Consider the following 21,579-nt stretch of genomic DNA (forward strand, 5'->3'; position numbering starts at 1 on the left):
ACGATCAGGCTTCAATCACTTGTTCTTGGACAGGGTGCGTTGTTTCTCGGCAAACTCGACCAATTTCTTCTCGACCGGCAGTCCTTTCCGCTCGCGGATCGCGTCCATGTACACCCGGGCCACGTTCGTAAAGTCGGCCTTGTCACCGTACTGGAGGTACTCCTCCTCGGTCGACGGGACCCAGTGTGGATCGATGTCGAGCGTCTCCCAGTGGCTAAACACTAGCTGCGGCATCGCCAGGCCCGACGTTTGCTTGCGTATTTCGGTGGCAAAGTTGAACGACTCGATTACCGGGATGGCGGCGGTCACGTCGAACTGGCCGCTGCCTTCGATCAGATCGGCCGACTGGATCCGGCCGTGTCGACGGCCGATCACGGCGTACAGCTTGCCTGCGAACAGAGGAATGAACCAGTAATTGGAGCCAGTTATTATATGGGAATACTTTTCGTTCACTTTCGCCGTGCCGTAAGCAGACCTCGCGCTCCCCGCCCAACAGAACGCAACACTATTTTAGTACCACAAGCTACCGACCAAGAAGAAAACAATGCCCCAGGCCAGAACGGAGCTACAATCTGCGGGCGCCATCGTGGTTAAAACGTTCAAAAGTTTCTCACACTTGAGCAACAGACTCCGCACCGAGTTTCGTCGGTGGTCTCATCTGCATCCCAGGCACCACAGACAGCATATGCAACCGAGGGCAGCGATACAGATTTCGGAGAGCCCCCATCATCGCACCAGCAAATGGAAGGCGCCATAATCGGACTAACCCCACCCCAATTCTTTTTGCTTCGCTCCATTGCAGACCGGGCTGGCTCCGACGAAGTACCACTACTACCCGCACAATCAGCATATCTACTTCCTGCCGGAGTGCGCCATCCAGCAGGTAGGAACCGGCCGCGGAAACGGAACCGTTACACATCGCTCGTCCGATCGCCACGCAAACACGATCAATGCTCAATATTGAATTCCACTCTTCTTTCGTTTCACGCCGCGATGATCTCAGGTCTGCAATGCGGTCTACGTGCGCCTGAACTACACCCAGCCACTGTGCGCCTGTCCGCCCAGGTAAGGTCCCAGAAACTCCCACCCGTCTACCAGTGGCGCGCCATGTTCGGAAGTTCGGGAGTTTAGGTGTCGGCTGGTCGGCATTAGGACTTCTTTCTAATCAGTAACGAGGGCCGTAGCGCAGAATGGCCCCATCGAAAGCCTAACATTAATTGACATGACTGGGCTAGTTTTCGGGTTTTTGGGCAGTAGTTTCGTGGTTGCTGCCACTGCACGGAGGCTCCCACGGGGCACAGCGCAATGACCCGCGGCGGGTGGCTCCCACTGGATCAGGTGGATTGCTTCGCCATCGCTCCGGGTGCCCGAACATCCAAAGCCGGCTGTTTCGCTTGGTTCTGCCGTTCTAAACGAGAACGAACGGCGCAAGGTCACCGAGAAGCGTAAGGTTTACTGCGCGGCCGCAATGTCATTGACCGGGGTAGATGGAGGGGCTGGCTTCCACTAGTTTGGCGGTACGTCTGGGGCGAATCGACATTCGACACACACACGCTTCTGCAGACAGTTGGTCAAAAGTCGGGAGGATCACCAGTCGGGCTGGATGTCCCACGATTTAAAGTTCGAAGCCCAGACCCAAACCCGAACAACACCCGCGGGATGCGTTTGGGATGACTGGCGGATGAGTGGCCCACACGAGTGGGATGCAGCCGGGGTAATTGGTTTTCACTTTCCGCACCAAAAAGCCATGACCGTGGCCAATGTGGTAACTTTGAGCACGCAGACAGAGGGACGGTCGGTGGGTCCATCGATCGCCGTGGCCGATTTACGGAGTGGCGCCCCCCCCCGGACACCACCGCTGGCTTATCAGCCGCCCGCGCTAGGGAAGACGCAAAACGGCCAACGGACGCCGGGCCGGGTCGATGGACACGCCGCTGGGTTATGGCCGCGGATGGCGATCACGGGGAAACACACAATTACCCTCATCAATCATGCTTCGGAGGTTTCCACAGTAACAACAGCGAGCGGTCCGGTCCTGTCCGGAGGTCTGCTTGGTGTTCGGCCCCTGTGGCCCTTCGCCGGTGGTAACTACACGTTTAAGGGCCCCGCTCCGCCGCATTAAACCCGTTGTAGGGCGCGCGCGTCTCATTATGCCTGCTAAACAAGCTGCTGAACATGTGTATGACAGGTACACCACCGGCGTGTGGCCGGGGGTCCGGTGTGGCGGCCCGGCTCGCCGGCTGACCCCGGTCTGGTCCGAAAGGCGGCCAACGAATACGGGGTGGTTAGGGTTTATTGAATGTCTGTTGTCTTGAATGTCGCCCGCGGAACGACCGACTGCCTCCGCCGCCGTAAATCGCTAATCGAATCTGGGTGTACTCGGTGCAAGTGGATCGCCTCCTGCCATTACACTGTCCGTGTTGCGCGCTGCGGAATGTCCGAACGTACGCACCAGACCGGAATTGTGTTACCACGAGTGGGCGCAAAATGGAACATAAATTAATAAGACATGCATTAGTGCGAAAAGTGATTGAACCCAACCCCAGGCGATGTAGTTGTAGATGTAACTTGAGAATGTGCGAAACATGTTAAGCGACAGGATCAAGTTACCAGAGGAATTTCATCTAGTAAACATGCGGCACAGTGACATTTGGTGACAAGCTTAAGCTCAAATTCTCTCAAATAATAATAACAACAACAAGTGACAGTTCGATTCCAGCAATCGGCTGATCCTTGTTTTGTGACCCAAATTGCGTTCAATTACCTACAATTCCCACAATTTTGCCGTTGGATTCTGGCGAAGCAATGTAATCCCACCAGTGGCACTCAGTGTCACGTTGATATGTTCGCGCTATTAATTTACAGTACATAACAATACACTTGTTGTACGCCCCATAATTCGTCTCCACAGGACCCCCGCGGCCATCGTGGCATAATGCATTTGCATAAATCGTCGGCCAGTCAATCGGTTGCTCCGCTTTTGCGTGCGCCACACCCGTGAAGGGAAGTTCGCGGCAAGGAAAAGCACTTTCGGTCCTAAGTGGAAATGTTTATTAATATTACCGCTCGACCTGACCGCCCGGCCGTGACCGTGCAGCGCCAGCCAGCCAGCTTCGTAGCATCCACTCGGTAAAACCCAAACCCGGACGGTGCTCGGGACCCGGACGGACCTCCGAGTGTTGGAGGTTGGAGGTGATCACGTATCTAATTAAATCACCGCCAAACACGACACGACACCGGCGACGACGCAACGAGTGGTGGGTCTTTTGGTGGGTGGCCACTCGATGAAGGGAGCCATGTTGGCGAGTCCCGTTAAAACGATATTTCGGGACGAACATCCTGCGGAAGGGGCTGAGGATTACAAATAGCCTCTAAAGGGGTCACCCCGGTGGTTCCCGGAGCGCCAGACGACCAGACTTGAGCACACGCTCCGCGGACACAACTTGAGCCGCTCGCGTGAGGGGCGAAAAATTGTAATTCCGCCAACAATACTTGCCCGCCCCGGCCAGCCATCGCAGGGAAGGGCTTATTGTACGCTAATGTTTATGTAATATGCAATACTCTGTGTCGCCCCGGAGTCCCGTCCCGGTGCACCAGCGTCGTGGAGCACGGGACAACGTGCACGACAAAATAAAAACACGGATAAGAACACGATCAGGTCCACGACCAGGGGACCCGGGGAGTCGGGTCGGGTGGTATGCAAACTCTGGACGCCTCGGAACGCTCCACAGGAGATAATGAAAAGCCTGTGGGGAAACTTCCGCCAACAACAACACTAAACCTAAACAACACCCCCCCCTAGAGGGTAGCCTCAATTCCCACGCCATCGACGGTTTCGCGAGATGGTGGCGCTCCTGGCCTGCCGGCGACCTCCAATCCGCAAAGTGGCATTCGCTACCACTGATTACAGTCATCGTTGGCTTCTTCGAACTCCACGTGATGTCCGCACGGAACGGTCGACCTGGACCGCGACCGAGGCCATGAGCCGGGGGTCCGGCCCACCGATCGATTGTGTAAATATATGCTCGCTATTAGCATATATCGGTTGGCCCTCGCCAAGCGCGGCACACATATTGGGGAGGACGTCTCTCTGGGACAACCAGAACTTCGCGCGGACCGACCGGGACCGTGGCCGCTAGCTGCTGGTTGTGTTCGCGGTAATCGTGATACGTGTTCCGAGCATGTCCCCCGTGTGTACGTCGTGAACTCGCAAAAAAGTATGCTCTCCCCATTCGAGGTACACAGCGCGGATTCGGATCCACTCGCCACTCGCCGCTATATCCATTAAATCGAGCGGTGCCGTAATCCTGTAATCAGCCATTTTGCATCGAATAATTATGCAAAAACGGCACACACACACAGTGTGGATCGCGCGGATCACGGTCGAGGTGCGGATTGATCACTCAATCCTTCATTCGCACGCGTATCGCGTGCTGCGGATCGTGCATAATTGTGAATAATTGGACCGGGCAGACCTGAACCGAGTGCGCCCCCCGTGGACGGTAGGGGAAGATTTAATCCGCCCGCCAAGTAATCATCGACGACAACGCGAGAGGTGAAAAGTGTGACTCGAGTTTTAGGCACAACATTATTGAACGATTCGGCTAACGTGGGGAAAGCCGCCTGCTGCCAATCAATTAAGGAGAGAAGCGGAGAGAAAAGCAAACAGCGTTTCGGAACGGCACCCACCACCCCGGGGTTATTACCGGGCCGGCCAGCCAGCCAGCCAGCCAGCCAGTAGGTCGCCGTCTGCGATTCCCACATTAGGCCGCTCTTAATTGACGTCCCAGTCGGCGTCCTGAGCGTCCGCTGAAAACGGCATCAACCATCGATCAACTTGCAGGCTGGCTGGCTGGCTGGCTGGTGCATCGCCAATAGTGCCCCCCCGAAGCATGCATATGCTGATGGGTTGGCACGGCCTTTATGTTGCGTTTCCTATATCCTGGGTACGACCAACACAGCGCGGGGAATTTATTACCGAGAGAGACCACCACGGTGTTGTAAAAATGATTAAGTTAAAATAATCAACACAATTAGAGGGACCTCTTGGTCCGGGGAGTCCGCGTCAGTAATGGCCACCGCAGCTCACTGGATGGCGGGGAACTTTCTCTATCGATCGGCCCCCCTGTGGGTCACTTTTGTTGTTGGTCCTAGTGGAACATTAATTTCCTCGCTTCGGGCGCCATTCCGGACGCGATAGAAACTCATTACTTCGCGCGCGACGATCTCAGTGGTTGCGGAACACTATTGGTCAATTGGCGCCTCCGTTTGAACGGACGGTTCTTGGGAGGTGGTCCTACCGGTCCAGATGCGCTTCGCTAAGCCCTCCTATCACTCTCCATCCGGATCGATCGATTTTCTTTCGTCCAGTTTTTGGAGGCGCACCATACGTTCCCGCGCGTTTAGGGCGGAGGGGGTAATCCTTCCGATGTCGCTCGCAGACTTTCTCGATAAGTTGGCTTCACCGCGAAACGCCCGCTCGACATATGGCCAACGGCAGTTCAACGGCGGAGAGATGGGGGCGTGCGGGCGCTGGTGATTCAATTCCGATCCGATCCGATCGACCCCAACAGAGCCATTAGGCGATCCGATAAAAGGCGCACTCACTTATCAGAGCCCCCTCCCGGAGGCGGCAATTTATCTTTATCGAGTCGAGAGCTTCCGGCTCCGACTCCGAGGGATCCGAGCCGATCGACTGCTGGGTATGCAAAATTTCTCTCGCGCACGCCCAACTAGAGGAGCCACCGCCGCCGCCGCCGCGGGTTGCCAAAATTGAGGTTTCGAAGGCGGGCTGGCCGGAAATTGCTTTTAATCGGTCCACCATCATTCCGGGTCACTGGGCTCCTCCGTGGGTAGGCTAGCTGGCTGGCCGCGGACCCACAGCACGATGCCAAATGATGCGCTTTCGACGAGTGTTCGATGTGATTTCGATTGGTTCTCTCTCTTGCTCTCGCTGCTGGGTGATGGGAGAAACTTTTCCGGGTCGGCCCCTTCAGAAGCAGTGCGCCGAAAAATAATGGTGCACCTGATCGTGTGGTGGCACTGATTAAACTGGCGCCGGATGACGCCGAAACCCTGCTGTGCGTTCCGGATGCGTGTGGTTTATACCCGGGCTGGCCAGCGGCCGGTTCCGGTGACCTGGAATGCGTGGAAGTGGCTGCGCCGGTCGAAACCACACGCAGACCAGATGCATCGTATCATGGCGGCCTAATGAAGCCTGTAATTGCGGTTATCAATTTACCGAAAAAAGCCCTATTAAGGGTCGGACAAAAAACATCGAGCCCATGTGGGATCGAGCCGGATCGAGGAACTTGTGCGGTTAAGACACTCACGCAAGCCAGTAAAACGCGAGTTTTCATAAGATTAAAGTCGCAAATCCTTAGAACCGACTCCACCTTGTAACCGATCGATGGTTCTCGCGAAAGGTTACTGTCTCAATATGATACAATTTGGGTACTACTCTCAAACTTCATGGTTCCGACGTTGGAAATCCAAATTGAAGAGATCTCTGAGGCAGCTACCGAGTGGAGGTTTTAAATCTCGAACGAACTCGTTTATCGGATGTTGTCAATGAAAGTTTATTCAGTATCAGTACGAGGAGAACCCATACACTAAGAGAAGTTAAAAGTTAGTCACTACGAAGAGTTAGAAGTGATGATCGACCGGACGATCACGAGCAGTAGACACGCGACGCTTGCCACCGTACTGAGCAGCATCCCACTTCCGGCATTCGATTTGTAATCTCGGGCCACCACCACAACCGCTGGTGGGGCAGCCGCGCCTGGGACGACGTGATGCACGATCGTTTGGTTCCGGTGAGGGAACAGCACATCCACCGAACCGCGCGGGTTGTAGTCCGCAATCCGGGGTCGGTTGCCCGGCAAGATGAAACCCGGCACCACGACCGATCCGCCACCGTCCGTCCGACACTTGCTGGCGTTGTGCCAACCTTCACATATTTTGGTCGTGAAGTACGTACATCCCATCTGATAGTTCCACAGGCCAGCCACGGTGTAGTTCACCTGAAAGCACTGAAATTGGGGCACCCCCAGTGGGTAGCCGGCATAGCGTAGACTAGGGTTAGCCGAGGCCAGCAAAAGGTGCGTCGTGTTGACCAGCGATGGCGTGCACTCGACCACCGGACTCTGGAGGCACTTCCGGTAGTCGCCTGTCGATTGGCACAGTTTGCACTGCAGCGCAAGACCTGCACCCGAGAGAGAGTGAGTGAATACGTGTTGAGAATCAGCGGGGCCCAAGATGAGCTGAGGAGAGCTGTACGAACCACTGCCAGCAAGGCACAGGCCAACGAGAAGACACACAAAAAAGCGCACCGCAGACACGTCCGTGTCGCGGAGTTGGTACTGTCTGTTGGACATCTTCTAAAAAACTGAAATACTCTGGCACCACAGCCGTCAATTGGGGCCGGCATACCTTCTCACCAATATCCCCGAAAAAGGGTTGTTTGAACAGCAGTTTTGGGCAAATACGGTTAATCATCCGCAAAACATACGACGACATTTCTACAGCTTAGCCCGTGACTAAGACCTGAGCAGTAACAGTTCCCAAGTCTGCTATGTACCCCCATCATCATCTGTTGATTGTGACGGTTACAAATGGGTTATTTGCTTCCCACAGGGCCGATGGGCGTCCCAGAGCTCACCCGGCCACGGTGATCAATCACAGACAAGCGCCGATAAATCGATAGGGACGTCTGCTGACAAACCAACCTGGACAGCTGTCTGTCGATCGGCGACAAAAGACCTATTTTCAATTAAAGCTTTCGGTGGGGAAAACAAACGACCCTCACCAGGCAGGCACACCACTCATTACCGGCCGTTATTACACGGGACGAGCTTCGGGCGCTCGATCAATCTTTCACCAGTCCCGTCCAGAGTGCCACAGAGTGCCGTGCAGCAAAAGTATAGTAATTATTTGTATCTCTCCCGCTCCGATCACAGGTACCGTGACCCGTGCTCGGCCAGCCTGAACGAGGACGACAACCACACGATCAAGCTCGTCGGCAACCAGCAGAAGCGGGCGATCACGCTGGCGAAGACGTGCGAGAACACGAACGAGCTGCGCGACTGCCGTGCGCCGAAGGATTGGTCCATTCTGGCGCTGCAAAACACCCGGACCGGCAAGTCGCACTATCTGGTCATCTGCAAGTGCCCACCGCACTACCGACTCGGTACGTCCCACCCAGCAGCAACCCCACCGCTGCCGTCTGCCACAATTTGCTAACCTTTCAACCAACTCTCCACAGAGGGACCGTTGGCGCACGATCAGCCCACCTACGCCGGGCTGCCCGGAATCAACGTGTACGGTATGCTGTGCGTGCCGCCGGAAACTTCCAGCTACTACGCGTCGAAACCGGCCAAGACACCCGCCAACGTGTACAACAAGTGGAAGCTCCCGTCCCGGCAGCCGGTGTCTTCGTACCGTGGTAGCGCTGCCGGTGCCACCGTCGAAGCGGAGACCGAAGAGACCGAGTCGCGGACGTACCAGAACTCGACGGACGGCGTCACGGTAGCAAGCAGCGAAGAGTAGCCGAGCATCGCTAGGACACGACTCCGACTATGGTCCTAAATTGTTCCACAACAGTGCTGCGGTCTGCGTATTATGACCCGGCACTCTGGAAAGCTCGCCCATCCATCCGCCTTTCGTCTCTGTCTACTAGATCCTATAGGATGTTTCTACCGCCAGTGCGATCATCCCAAAGGCGGGACCTAGACCACCTTTACACTTTCGCATCATTTATTTATTGCCCTGTATTTATAGTAACTAGAACCGTCGGCCAGGTTCCGATGCCGGCTGATCGACTACACTAACGCATCCACAACCGATTACATGAATTATTATTTTAAACTGTAAGCCGGCATCATGCAGAACGGCACACAGCGGAGCGGACAAACGGTCCCGGATCGCGAACGTACGCACGGAGCGCGAACGGTCGTCATCCAGGGAACCGTTTTCCATTCGCCAGTGGAAACCAGAGGGAGGCTTTCTGAATCCCTGCGACGAAATCGAACTCGAACAAAGTCCCCGGAAGCCGCCCGGGTCGCACATAAGCACGGTGCCTTTTTCTTTTCATCGCTACTGCGCCAGGCAGGCAAGGTGTCAGCACAAATATCCGGATCCTCAGAAACCCCGGGGCTCACCCCTTGGCAGGTGGCCCAAATTTTAGCGAAACCAGACATCCATCAGTTGGGCATCAGTGATGGAAAGAACGAGAACCGGGTGCACGTGCGAGCAAAGTAACAGGCGCGGCGGCGGTGTTCAGCAGGCGCAGAAACACGGTAATCGCGGATCGAATGAGAAAAAACCCCTAAATCGTCCCCCGTATTTTTACATCGCTACTAACGTAACTTATTTATTAACGTCGTCTATCTATTTATTACGAAATCTTTTTTTGTTTTAATGGCAAACCACACAAACGCACCAACACGCATCCAGTAATGGTAATGGTTCCGATGGTTCCGCGGGTGCCGCGGGAAGAGATACGAAGAGATATTTAGTAGAAGCAATTCGAGCACGATCGTCTTCCGACCGACTGAGTTGCGCAGTTATCCCTTGGGCCGATTTTTAACATATTATTTATACTACTACCGACACACACACAATATTGGTTTGCTGCTATATAGGGAAGCAAGATACGCCGTAAGGACTGCCGAGTGCCGAATCGGTGAAAGAATTTTCTTTTGCGTTTTTGTAAATAGTATTTAAACGGAAGGGCGGCGACGAACGTCTGTGGGCCCCCTGAAACCGGAACCGAAGAACCGAAGCGGAACGTGTGCGAAACTGTGTGCGCACACACTCTACGACCACATGGCGCGCGCATAGCGTGTCGTGGAGTAAAGTAAATCAGAATTAACGGCACCGGCCGAGGCAGGATTTTACTCTGACATTTTCTACCAGTAAGTGTATGTTAATTTGAATAAACGGAAAGAAGAAGCAACTAACTTAAATTCAAGCAAATCATCGAATAAGAAACTCTTCCGCCCCAGTATGGAACCATTTAACTGCGAGTAACGGAAAAAAACACACACACTGCGATGGGAAGCATAATGTTTAATGGCAGAACTAATAAAAGAAAACGACAAAAGATAACAACCCGGCTTCTGTGTGTTTTTCTTCTCGAGCGTGCACAAAAGATGGTATTGTCGCGAAAGTAGCAGTATGTAGGTGTTGCTCCACTCGAACGCACCGCGATCGCGCAGTGCCAAGTTGCCAAAATATTGCGCACAACGTAGCTGATTGTTACTTCGTTCGCGGTTGAAACGTTGACGATCCTCTTCAATTGATAGTGCTCTCACAATTGACACTGCAGTATTGCTCGGCACCTAACTGAAAGTGGATCGTGAAAATGTGGCACAGCATGACGTCGTGGACCGTATTCTTGGCCGCAATTCTTTTTGGGACGTTTGGCAGTGAAGGTACAGGCTCCGGCTTTGGTAGCTCAACTGATTAATTGTTCCAGTTCAACACTGATTCTCTTCCAGTGCCCGACTTCAGCTGTACGTTGTGTCAATCCGTTGGCAACTATGAAAAATGTCTCGACATAGCTACTACCGTCGTTTGCTCGGATGCTCTCGTGCAGGTAACCAATCTTCTGCTGGCACCACACAACCCGTCGCTCCAATCGGGCACCCCAGGACCGGCTGCAGCGTACCACTGCTTCCGGGTTAACTACACCGTGCAGGATACTTGGAACTATCAGATGGGATGTACGTACGCTGGTAGCCACTTTTGCGAAGGATGGAAGGTGCACACCCAATGTTCAAGTAGCCCAGCATCTAGACTGGTCACAACGACGAACTCTGGTGGCTGTACGGGAACTTCGACAATTGGCACACCAAGCAGTGCGCGAAACGGGAGCTTCGCCAATGCCACCACCACATCGGAAAAGCCGGTAACCTTGAGGAAGAGATTTCCTTTCACCAGAGCACTAAACAGCGACGCAACCACGGAACCCACCCATCCATCACATTCGAATGCTTCCGCCCCTAGCAGTTTACTGATAATTTCTCTAGTGATTGCGAAAGCCCTTATTCTTTTCGAATAAATATTGCAGTTACCTGAAGCAATAACTACTTAAAACTATCGTTTTCAAACATTCGCCAAAGTTTACACAACAATATGTTTATTTATAAATTTAAATTGATGTTGGCCAATTTGTTTGCAGCAACAAACGGGTTTCCGGTTCTGCTCCTCACGATCGCTACTTCTTTCCACCGGCCTTCGCTTTGCGTCCAGGGGCCTTGTTGCCCTTGCCCTTCCCTTTACCACCGCCGTGTTTACTCGTGCGTTTCTCTTTTGTCACTTCTCCCCGTCGGTCCTTCTTCATGCGTGGATCCACCACCCGGAACCGACCCTCGACACCCTTCGGGCGGCGCACCTTCTTGCCGCTGACGCCAGACTTCTTCGCCACAACGTACGTAACCTCCTTCTTCTTGGCGTCGGCCTTTTTGTACAATCTGTAACAAAAAAAACACAGGTTATGTATTGAACTCAGAGAAACAAACCCCAAAGCGCACTTACTTCTTGAGGAGACGAATCTTCTCCTGGTTGGTGTTGTCGACGTTTTCCATAATCAGCTCCGCCTTCTTCTTGATCTTCTCCAGCCGCTTCGTGGCGTGGCGCTTCTTGCGGGTCTTGGCCTCCATTACCTTCTTGATCGTGCGCACGTTAAACTCATCCTTCGTCTTCCGGTACTGTTCGACCACGTCGTCCGGCACCGGCAGCTGGCGGCGCATCGTTTTCGCTTCATCTTCGACGAACCAATCGGGAAGGTGCGAATCGTTAAACATGTACCGATTCCACGCCGCATCCGTGATATCGCGGCGCATCTTCTTCCCCGACACCAGCAGCTGCCCGAGGGCCAGCTCTTGCTCGTTGAGCTTAATCTTTTTCGGCTTTCGGGTCGCTTCCGCCGAAACGATCTCAAACCCACCATCCTGCCCGGCCACTTTCTCTATCGTTTTATGCTGCGCGGGGCCTTCGCTTTCCGCCGCACCACCACCAGCAGCCTCATCGTCCGACGAGCTGTCGTCGCTGGAAATGTCCCCATCGTTTGCACTGTGCCGTGCTCGGCGACGCGCTTTCTTACCGAGCGGCAAGTTTTCCCGATCCTCCTTGTCGCGCTCGGCACCGAGCACCTTTACGCCCCTCTTTTGGTACGCCTGGATCATCTGATCGATATCGTAATCCAGCTCCTGGTCGTTGCCCTCGATATTGTGCTTCTGGAACGCTTCCTGTTCGTACCACAGCTTGGCCCGCTGCAGCCGTTTGTCCGCTTTGCTGCGATCGTCCAGATCGGTGATCAAAGGATTACGATCCTCATCATCCGATGGATCGACACGATCTTCGTCTTCCTCGAAGCTCAACACACCGTCATCCGAGTGGAGGTCCATTCCTTTCGATTCGAACTCCGAATCCACATCGGAATCGGTATCTTCTGCGTCTCCCGCCAGCAGCTGCTCGTCTTCGAACAGATCACCCTTCGTTTCGGGATCGTACCGAACGTACTTTCGCTTCCTGCGTGCTGCCTCGTCTTCCGACACAGCCTCATCCTCGGCAGGAAGATCCGGTGGTTGGTCGAGAATGTTTTCCAGCTCTTGCTTGCTGGCCACATCCTTTAGCGTAAAAATCATATCGGACGCCAGCTCGGTCGGCCCTGCATCGCCCTTGATCACCATCTTAAGACTTAGCCGTTCGTTCAGCTTCGCGCGTTCCTTGTTCACCTTCTTGCGTATACGCTTCGTTTCGCGCATCTGTTCATCACGCAGGCCCGCAATTTCCTTATCCAACTGACGCAGTTCCACCATGTCCTCATCGATTTCATCGTCACTCTCCTCGCCGTTTTCACCGTCGCCATTTTCCTTCTTTTGTTTCTTCTGCTTCTTCGCCTTTTCCTGCCCATCCACTTCGGCGGCCACTAGCGGTGCGCCAAATTTCGCACTCAACAGCTTGTGCCATCGGAGCAACTCTTTCAGATCCTTTCGGCCCAGAATCTTTATGTCCTTGCAGCACTCCCTCAGTTCCGCTGTCGTGTCCGGGTGGTTCGTAATCTCCGCATCGGTTTGTGTGAACTGTATCTCCGTAATACGACTCAACAGCGGCAGTGGCTTGTCGCTCTGCAGGAACTCCCGAACCGTCACGATCTTTCGCACGTCCGTCCCATCGTAGCCTTCGACTTTCGGTTTTTTGGTCGTACTCTTTTCGAGCTCCTTCAGAATGTTGGCCGCGGGACCGTCCTTCGACTCAATGTCCAGCTCCTCGAACACGTACTTCGAGTCGAGGAAGCGCGGGTCGATCTTATCCGGGGCCCTGTAGTGCTGGCAGACGACGAATATTTCCGCCGACTCCTTGCGCGACGCGGACGGTTTCGTGGCGTGCACCTTCTTGAACAATTGTTTCAGCACCCACATCAACGCGTTGTAGTCCTTCGAGCGGAACACCTTCGTGATGAACCAGCCGCCCGGGCGCAGGAATTGCGTGGCCAGCTTGACCGCGCTCAGCGTCAAGCAAACCTGCTGGTACGCATCGTGCAGCCAGTTTTTACCAACGTTCGGTGCACCATCGTTCAGCACCACGTCCGCTTTCCACGTTTTCAGCTCCTTCGCCAGATCGGACCTGGTTTTGTCGCTCGTAATGTCGCCCACCAGACTGATGCACCCGGGCACGCCCTTGATCGGGTACAGATCGACACCGATCACGATGCTCGACACCGGCATGTTCTGCTTGGCCACCTGCATCCAGCCGCCCGGGGCCGCGCACAGATCGAGGCATACCTGCGATTGCTGCAGAAAGCCGAACCGCCGGTTCAGCTGAATCAACTTGAAGGCGGCACGCGATCGGTAGCCGGACTCCTTGGCTAGCTTGTAGAACTTATCCTTCCGATCTTTCCCTACTTTTCCCTTTTTACCCATTTTGCTCGTGCGAAAGGTTTATCACAGCACACAATAATGCGGTTTTGTACAACACACCAGGAGTTGATGGTAATTTTACAGCACTTTTTACACGAAAACCCGGCGCACTTCCACACACTTCGTACCCGTCAACAAACCATGTGCTCGATATGTCAAAGCGGTGACAGCAACGCGAACGAAAACAAATCTACTTTGACAGTGTTGCCAGGGAAACGATTTTGAACTATGACGAACCATGAACATTTCAAAACGAAGGGAAACTCCGAAATAATGACGAAATCAAATATTTATATTATGATGATTCAATATGCATAAAGCAATGTTATGAAATCGTATGAAGAAGCAAAAAAGAACATACCAAGAACATCCGAGTTTACCGTAATACTGCAACTGTACATGGGATGAACCAAACGCTGTGGTTGGTTTTGAAACGCCTTTTTGCAGCCTTCCTTAACCGCCGACATAATTTGTCCTGAAAGAATAATTATTGCATTTTAAAATACATCCGTAATTCTGGTACATCCGACCGTTTGACTTGCCTGAAAGCGGTCCATGAGACGCAACCGATGCCAGATCGATGCCCACACTCACATCCAGCTCCCACCGTTCCACTACGAAACACACACCTTGCATCGGTTCGTCGCACAGCGGTCCAGCGAGACTGGCCATTTGAAATCCGTTCACAAACGACGATTCATACTGCGCCCGAGGATCACCTGGCACAGTGTCGTCCTGAACCGCCGAACCAAGCTCATGCCAAACCGAGCTGTGCACAAAGTCCGTACGGTTCACCAGCAAATTGGTGCCACACTTCTTTGGTCCAAAGGACCAGATTCGCTCGAATGGTACGCTTTCCGGCAGTAACATTTTCAAGCTCGCTTTCAGCTCGTCGATCGAGTCGAGCAACACCTGCGGACAGATCGAGTGTTCTGCTTCGCGATGTTGAAAGTATGCTTTCAACACCGCCTCGTTGTCGATTAAAAGTTTCACCACTTCCGGTGGTATTGGAACTGCTACAAGTTTCAGCGTACACTGTCGATTCGGGGTTTGCAACGTTACGGTCTTGTCCTTTTCGCGATCTTTTGCGATCTCCTCCTCCGGATTGTCTTCCGACGTAGGCACGAACGGAACGATCGTTTCCTTGAACGGTACGATCGGTTTCGACACGTTCAGCTCGATCCGGGCGTACGTTTCCTGAAGATCTTTGATGCACCGCTCAAGGTGCACCTCGCCAAGCGTTAACAGGACGTGTTCGCCACTCTCCTGCACTCGCACCTCCACACAAGCATCGGCCTGATTGAGGAGTTTCAAACCGCGCACCAATCGTGGCATATTTTGAATATCCCGGGGTTCTACTGCCACACGCAGGATGGGTGTGGCGATCAAGGGTAGATCGACGAACGGCGGACAGTAGCGGCTGTTGCTGAGCGTTGCCGTCTTCAGTACGACATTCTGCAACCCTCCAATGCCCACGATGTTACCCGCCGGGACACTTTCAACCGATGCCAGCTGGCGGCCCATCAGCACAAACAAACTATCGATTTCCACTTCCGCAAGATGCGTATTCATGCCCGTTTCCGCAGGATCCTTAGCCGCCATCGTCCGTGGATCGTACTTGGGCCCGATCACAAACACACGCGCTCCTCGCCGTAGCGTACCACTGAACACGCGGGCAAAGGCCAGAAAGATTTCTCCTTCGTCCACACTCTCATCGTCGACTCCGAGGGAGAGATTCTTGGTCAATCGTTCCAACGTGTCCCTGGCCCCGGCGAGCGCCCCACGCTCAATTGGAAACATTTTCGAAACGAAAACAATCAGCCGTTCACTGGCCGCATCACAGCGCATTATGTTCTGTTTCAGTTCACGCGTTGCCTCCGGGAACGAACCGAAGTCGGACAATCGCGAACACAGCAACTTCTCCGCCTTGGCCTCACTGACGCCGGTTGGGTTTGGAACGGTACGACACACTGCACCGAGCAGCGATCGTTCGATCGGCAACCAGCCGGACAGAAGATTTCTCACCGGAATACGTCCATCGGCGTGTTTCAGATCCCTTGCGTTCTGCACCACACCACACCGTTCCGAGATCGATCGCAGCTTGGCCTCGTCACGATCTTCCACCAGCCCGTAAATGTTCCACAGATTGTCGAGCACCAGCTGCACGAACAACGGTTTGCGACCCTTCTCTGTCGCACCCGGTTCGATCACCTTCCGCCGTGGGCTGTAGAAAAAGTCACCCCACAGACCATTCAGCAGCGCGGTAGAATCCGGTACACCGTCCAGTTTCCCTTGGTAGAACCGGGCAAACGTTACCAAATCGAACGCCCATCCATCGAGAGCGGACCCGAATAAAACGTTTCCCTGCTGGGGGCTGTAGTAAAGCACCGAATCGTCCGCATCCTCCAAGGCCGACGTTTGATCGTCTCCCGAACCGATCTGCTCCCGTGCCAGCACGTCCGATGCGAACAAATTGCCAACCACAGCGTTAACCTGCTCCAGTACCTGCGCCAAGTGCCGGTATGCCTCCAGGGGCTCCAAGCGTTTCTCCAGCACCAAACGGTCAATCTTGTTCAGTAGAAGCACCGTCGATAACTGCTCGTCGTACGCCTGCTGCAGACAGACACGAGTCTGCGGACAAACGCCCTCGACCACGTCGACCACGATGATCGCACCGTCGCACAGTCGAATGGCGGTCGACACTTCGCTGCTAAAATCAACGTGTCCCGGCGAGTCGATCAGATTGATCAAATAATCTACCCCCGGTGGTCCCAGTTCCCGGTAGAGCAGCGTGATGCTGCTGCTTTTCATCGTAATCTGGCGCTCCTGCTCGTCCGGTCGGCTGTCCATGTAGCGCAGCTTGCCCGCCAGCCGGCTCGAGATGATTCCATTGCTAGCGATCAAACTGTCGGCCAGTGTCGTCTTGCCGTGGTCCACGTGCGCCAGGATACAAATATTGCGCACTCGGCTGGCGTCCGTCTGGAGCTGTTGGAGTGTCCCTAACTCTACACGCAACATGATTCGCGCGCACAATTTATCACATTCACGAAATACGTGACGATCACAGCGCAGCTGTTTTTTGACAAATTGACAACGCGACGACGCACGTGCTTATGTTATTGTTTACCATTGCGTTGTTGCGTGAGGACGCGCAACTGCGCCAGTGCTGCCAGTTCCTTGGGTGGATATTATCAGAGACAATTCAAAAGCATCTGAATCAATGTATTTTTATTTTTTTCCATAAGTGTGAGATTTGCACTGCCCTGCACTTTGTGTTCGAATGATCGACTGCAGGGCAGGCATTATTGTGATCTTTTTAAGCATTCGTATTTGCACTCCCTGGCATTTTCGAACCAATTTTGAAGCGCTTTATGATGACGGCACCACCCGATTTGATCGATTGCGTATTGCTAGCGAGTTTTGGATTCGAGGATGCTTCCGCAATGGTTTCGTTTTCTTTATCAGAACCGTCCACATTCGGACCCGATAGCAGGGCACTAGCCCACTCAGAGATATCAGGAGATTTGGCAATCCGGATACCGGCCTTTGTCGTTGCTTTTTTGGCGTTCACCGAAAGATCGGTTTCGAGTGACTGGTCACTGAGATTCTCAGCTTTAGTGTTTGACGTGATTTTCACGCTGTACTCAATTTCCTCGAAACTTTCGCCCTCTGAAGAAAGTTCTTTTTTTATGCAGCGCAAGTCGAACACGTCTGGTTCCGCTTTCACAACGGCTGCAACCAAAGGAACAACTTCTTGCCGCACCGATTGATGGCCACTTTGATTCACTCCGTTACATTCGTCTTCGGCATCACTTTCGTCGAGCTTTTGCAGTTGTTGAATGCACTGCATCTGCTGCAAATGGAGCGCCTCCATGCGCCACTTGCATAGATCCTTCTTCGCCAGCCAGTGGTCCTCTTCGGCAAGGCGATGCTTTAACTGGAACACTTTCAAACGTGCCTCCAAACTGTCCGTTTGAGATCTACAAAGAAGGAACAACGCGTTATTACTGCTACACAAGCAATAACGCGCTTTTGTCTCCACTTACTTGTAGTAAGACGTCAGTGAGTTGACCCATTCGGCACTTTGACCACGCAACTGCTGCTCCAGGTATTTGTTCCGCTCGGTGGCTTTCTGAAGCTGCGTGCTCATATCGTTGATCTGCTCGAGCAGCGCTTCCCGAAAGCGGTTCTCGGCCTGCCGAAACATACTCACATACGGGAGCAGATCGCGAGATAAGCTATCATTCATGTTTTTCAACTGGCGAATTTTGGCGGGACAGTTGCGATGTTCCGTTTTCAGTTCATTGTAGCGCTGCTTGACCGTAGCGATGATGTTCATTAGCTTTTTCCGTTGATCATCGACCTCGGCGAACAGAGAATTGCCCTTCTTGTCTGCAATTACACAATCAATTAGACAAAACGGACCGAGTATCGGTGATGGACCGATTAATGAACCTACTCAAATCGTTATCGGGGTTGGCACGCATGGAGGTAATTTCGGCGGTCAACATAGCCGCTTGTTCCTGTGCCACCTCCAGCAAACTGTTCAGCTCTTCCACTTCCTGCTTTTTGCTTTCATAGTTACACAGCAACGAACTGTAGCGCTCCCTGGTGTCAGTGTTGTCGTTGGCCAGTCGAGCAATTTCTCCGTTCGCCTGCTGTAGACACAAATTCACCCGCTCCAATGTGTCCTTCAACGATTCGACCTCTTCTAGGAGCTCCAAATTGTCCATCTGCAACGAATCGCTGTGCGTGGCCGTGGGACCACTTTGTACGGCTGCGCCATGTTCCTCGGCCTGCTTGAGGTCGAGCTCGAGCTTTTCGATCCTTTTTCGCATTCGATCGCATTGCTCCTCGAGACCCTCGATTTCGAGCTTTGAGCGCGTCTTCTCGGACTGCAGCTCCGCGGTTATTTTGCAGACAGTGATCCGCTCGCTTTCCACCTTGTCGCGCCATTCACTAGCTACGGATTCCACTTCGGTCGACAGGAAACTGTTCGTCTGATTGGCCGCCTGCAGATTACGCTTGAGATCGTAGTTCTCTTGGCACAACTGCTGGTTCTCGTTGCTAAGCTCGTTGTAACGCTGTTTAAGCTTGTAATATGTCATCCCCTGCGGATTGTCCACCGATACTGCGGGTGTGTCGTTCATTTCTGCTATCTTTTTATGTCAAACGTAAAACAATTTATCGGCACTCTAGTCCGAGCAATCGCTCATGGCGTTTTTATTGTTTTTAGCCTACTCGCCTGTTTTGCAATGCGACACATAAACAAAGCGTAAGTAGAGCTCCGAATCAGTCCGAAAATGTTTTTGTTAACCAGCACTTCGCTTTGGTTTGCTCCGGGGTAATTCACATCTAAAGTATTATTTTACCTCAACATTCTCTTCAAACGAATCACAATTCAATAAAATGGCTTTATCGCTCCTTCATTATCGTCATCGACGCGCTTCGACCGTTTCACGGTTTGAACTGCAAACGAAACGATTTGACAGTTGGGTCAAAGAATGCTGCGTGCGTTTTAAGCAGTGTTGCCAGAGGAGCTAACTTTTTATTTATTTTTACATTTAATTTCCTAATATCGTTTTCGTGCGATAAACGTTCTTTTACAAACACTTTTAAGACATTCTCCGAAATAGCAAATTTGTTATATGAACGTCACTTTATGATCGAAATTCGTCGGATGTCTTCACGTCGCAAACGCATAATAATTGGGCTGAGCTGCAGCAACAAAAATGAAATGCAATCGTAAATACGTAATCAGCAGCCGTTGCACCGTTCTCAGTCAGTCGTTGGCAGCCTTTACTTGATATTACATCCCGGCAGAGTACACGTGACACGATCGCCGTTTAGGGTCATAAGTGAAAACTCTTTCCACAGCGCTTCGCCATCACTGCCCGTGTGCAGCTCGGCCTGGATCTTGTCCCACACCTTCTTCTTCGGGTTGAGCTGCGGCACTGGGTTGTTGGTATTGTCAAACCCTTCCACAATGATGCGCTCACCAACCTTCGACCCCTCCGGGACGGCCAGCGGTTCACTTTTGTCGGCACCGGCCGCATACAACACCAGACCTTCGCTTTCTACGCCGCGAATCTTTGATGCCTTCATGTTCGTTAACACTACCACCAACTTTTCGCGGAGCTGATCGAGCCCGTAGTGGGCAAGTAGATTGCTGACGATGGATTTACGTTCGCCACCGCCAATGTCCACCGTCAGCACGCACAAACTATCCGCGTCCGGATGCTTGATTGCGTCCAGAATTTGTCCAACCTTTAGCTCCAGCTTGTCGGGAGTAGTTTCACCAATCGGAACGGAACCAACATTGGGTGCCGACTTGGCGGACGCTTTCGCAGCGGCCTTTCCCGGCTGCGGATAGGCACGATCGGTAAGCTCCCGGTAGAAATCACTATCAAACGACTTGCGAATTGGGTCCAGCAGCCGGTTAATGTACACTTCAACCGCGGCCTTCAGATCACCCGGATGGAGGTCCTGCGCTGCGAAACTTTCCTCCAGCTTCTCGTACTCCGCAAAGACGAGATCTCCTCCAAAGTCCTGCTTCCGGTGAATGACGAGCGTTTCGCCGTCTTTAAACATCGGATAGATGACGTGCTTCAGGAACTTTAGCAACCCGTTGTCCTCGATGTTACCCGGCTCGCAGAACGCTTTCTTGATCTTGCTCTTCACCTTCGCCGCACTGTCGAGCAGATCGATCTTCGAGTCTTCCTCGCTCGATGACATTTTGCCACCGGCCAGCCCCGGAATCATGGGGTTCATCAGATGAATACGCTTCGCGTAGCCCAGCTGGGGAAGGTACTTTTCGGCGAAGGTAAAGATCTTACGTTGATCGACACCACCAAACTGGGCGTCCACCTTGAGGTACTCCTCGTCCAGTGCCTGCAGCCCGGGATAGAGGATACCGGACATCAGCGGGTGTTCCACCTGCTTTACGACTTCGGCACCGGCCTTTTTCGCATCGTGCTGCGTTACGACCGACGACAGCCGGTACACATCCAGCGTGTATTCCTTCGACAGCTGATAATCGGTGCCGCGCACGAACCGCAACTTGTCCAGCGGAACACCGAGCGAAGTAAGCATCGCTTTGATCACGGCCTCATAGTACTTGGTGCGCTCCTGCAGCAACGACCACGGTGCCTTCATGTTGTCAAGGTACGCATGCAGATCTGCAAATAGGATCGTGACCTGCGTACGGGCACCGATCAATCACAGGCCGGGCTGATGTAAATTTCAAACGGATTGGCGAACCCCAAAACAACTCACTCACCTCACAGCCGGCCTTCAGAAAGTCGGCAATCTTTGACATCGGCACGAAGTAAGCAATGTGTGGTTTGCCGGTGGTGGCCGTGCCCCAGTATATTTTAAGGTCACGCTCCTTCAGGACGGCCCGCATGTTATCCTGCCCGAGCACCTCCTGCAGGTTGCGCGTGATGAGAGTTTCCTTTTCCTCGGTCGTGGGTGCCTTTGCCATTGTCGGTGTGGGTTTCACTGTCTCACGAAAACCGGAAAAGACGTAGCAGATTGCGTACCGAGATTTTAAATAAACGATCGAACACCGAACCACTTAGCAGGCCACGGATTTACGATATCTTTTTGTACACGTCTCCTGTGACAGTTGCCAGCGGTGATGACATTCGCTCCG

The 21,579-nt window shown here is 53.1% G+C and overlaps 5 protein-coding genes across 5 annotated transcripts in view; 1 reads left to right on the top strand and 4 right to left on the bottom strand.

Annotated features, from left to right (window-relative positions):
* The window catches only part of LOC128272177 (uncharacterized), a 41,324-nt gene extending 32,777 nt beyond the window's left edge, over window positions 1-8,547 (top strand). Inside the window, exons 2-5 of the mRNA XM_053009934.1 lie at window positions 803-883; window positions 1,004-1,065; window positions 7,959-8,188; window positions 8,264-8,547. Coding sequence (XP_052865894.1) covers window positions 803-883; window positions 1,004-1,065; window positions 7,959-8,188; window positions 8,264-8,547 — 657 coding nt within the window. The remainder of the gene's footprint in view (window positions 1-802; window positions 884-1,003; window positions 1,066-7,958; window positions 8,189-8,263) is intronic.
* On the bottom strand, window positions 16-16,943 carry LOC128272175 (elongation factor-like GTPase 1). Its single transcript, XM_053009932.1, has 3 exons — window positions 14,468-16,943; window positions 14,287-14,400; window positions 16-389 (listed from the first exon to the last, which is right to left on the bottom strand). The coding sequence occupies exons 1-3, from the start codon at window positions 16,941-16,943 to the stop codon at window positions 16-18; spliced, it is 2,964 nt and encodes a 987-aa protein (XP_052865892.1).
* LOC128272176 (pre-rRNA 2'-O-ribose RNA methyltransferase FTSJ3) lies at window positions 11,169-13,928 on the bottom strand. The gene is made up of 2 exons (XM_053009933.1): window positions 11,539-13,928; window positions 11,169-11,474 (listed from the first exon to the last, which is right to left on the bottom strand). Exons 1-2 carry the CDS (start codon window positions 13,926-13,928, stop codon window positions 11,219-11,221), a joined length of 2,646 nt encoding a protein of 881 aa, XP_052865893.1. The 3' UTR covers window positions 11,169-11,218.
* A 298-nt stretch (window positions 16,944-17,241) lies between the features above and the next one.
* LOC128269928 (protein Spindly) lies at window positions 17,242-19,075 on the bottom strand. The gene is made up of 3 exons (XM_053007332.1): window positions 18,385-19,075; window positions 17,972-18,317; window positions 17,242-17,905 (listed from the first exon to the last, which is right to left on the bottom strand). The coding sequence occupies exons 1-3, from the start codon at window positions 19,073-19,075 to the stop codon at window positions 17,242-17,244; spliced, it is 1,701 nt and encodes a 566-aa protein (XP_052863292.1).
* Window positions 19,076-19,468: 393 nt separating this feature from the next.
* On the bottom strand, window positions 19,469-21,451 carry LOC128272017 (tyrosine--tRNA ligase, cytoplasmic). Its single transcript, XM_053009726.1, has 2 exons — window positions 21,205-21,451; window positions 19,469-21,122 (listed from the first exon to the last, which is right to left on the bottom strand). Exons 1-2 carry the CDS (start codon window positions 21,406-21,408, stop codon window positions 19,725-19,727), a joined length of 1,602 nt encoding a protein of 533 aa, XP_052865686.1. The 5' UTR covers window positions 21,409-21,451; the 3' UTR covers window positions 19,469-19,724.
* Between the last annotated feature and the right edge of the window lie 128 nt (window positions 21,452-21,579).

Source organism: Anopheles cruzii, chromosome 3 (genome assembly GCF_943734635.1).
Source record: "Anopheles cruzii chromosome 3, idAnoCruzAS_RS32_06, whole genome shotgun sequence".
Classification (NCBI taxonomy): Eukaryota; Metazoa; Arthropoda; class Insecta; order Diptera; family Culicidae; genus Anopheles; species Anopheles cruzii.

Excerpts from the sequence above, each read along its gene's own strand:
- LOC128272176 (XM_053009933.1), bottom strand. The coding sequence starts at position 13,928 with ATGGGTAAAAAGGGAAAAGTAGGGAAAGATCGGAAGGATAAGTTCTAC. Across the intron at positions 11,475-11,538 it reads AAGATTCGTCTCCTCAAGAA|ATTGTACAAAAAGGCCGACG; the intron begins GTAAGTGCGCTT and ends TTTTTGTTACAG.
- LOC128272017 (XM_053009726.1), bottom strand. The coding sequence starts at position 21,408 with ATGGCAAAGGCACCCACGACCGAGGAAAAGGAAACTCTCATCACGCGC. Across the intron at positions 21,123-21,204 it reads TTCTGAAGGCCGGCTGTGAG|GTCACGATCCTATTTGCAGA; the intron begins GTGAGTGAGTTG and ends GCCCGTACGCAG.
- LOC128272175 (XM_053009932.1), bottom strand. The coding sequence starts at position 16,943 with ATGTTGCGTGTAGAGTTAGGGACACTCCAACAGCTCCAGACGGACGCC. Across the intron at positions 14,401-14,467 it reads GTCTCATGGACCGCTTTCAG|GACAAATTATGTCGGCGGTT; the intron begins GCAAGTCAAACG and ends TTATTCTTTCAG. Across the intron at positions 390-14,286 it reads GGTAAACTCGGATGTTCTTG|GCAAGCTGTACGCCGTGATC; the intron begins GTATGTTCTTTT and ends CTCTGTTCGCAG.
- LOC128269928 (XM_053007332.1), bottom strand. The coding sequence starts at position 19,075 with ATGAACGACACACCCGCAGTATCGGTGGACAATCCGCAGGGGATGACA. Across the intron at positions 18,318-18,384 it reads CAACCCCGATAACGATTTGA|ACAAGAAGGGCAATTCTCTG; the intron begins GTAGGTTCATTA and ends GTGTAATTGCAG. Across the intron at positions 17,906-17,971 it reads TCACTGACGTCTTACTACAA|ATCTCAAACGGACAGTTTGG; the intron begins GTAAGTGGAGAC and ends CCTTCTTTGTAG.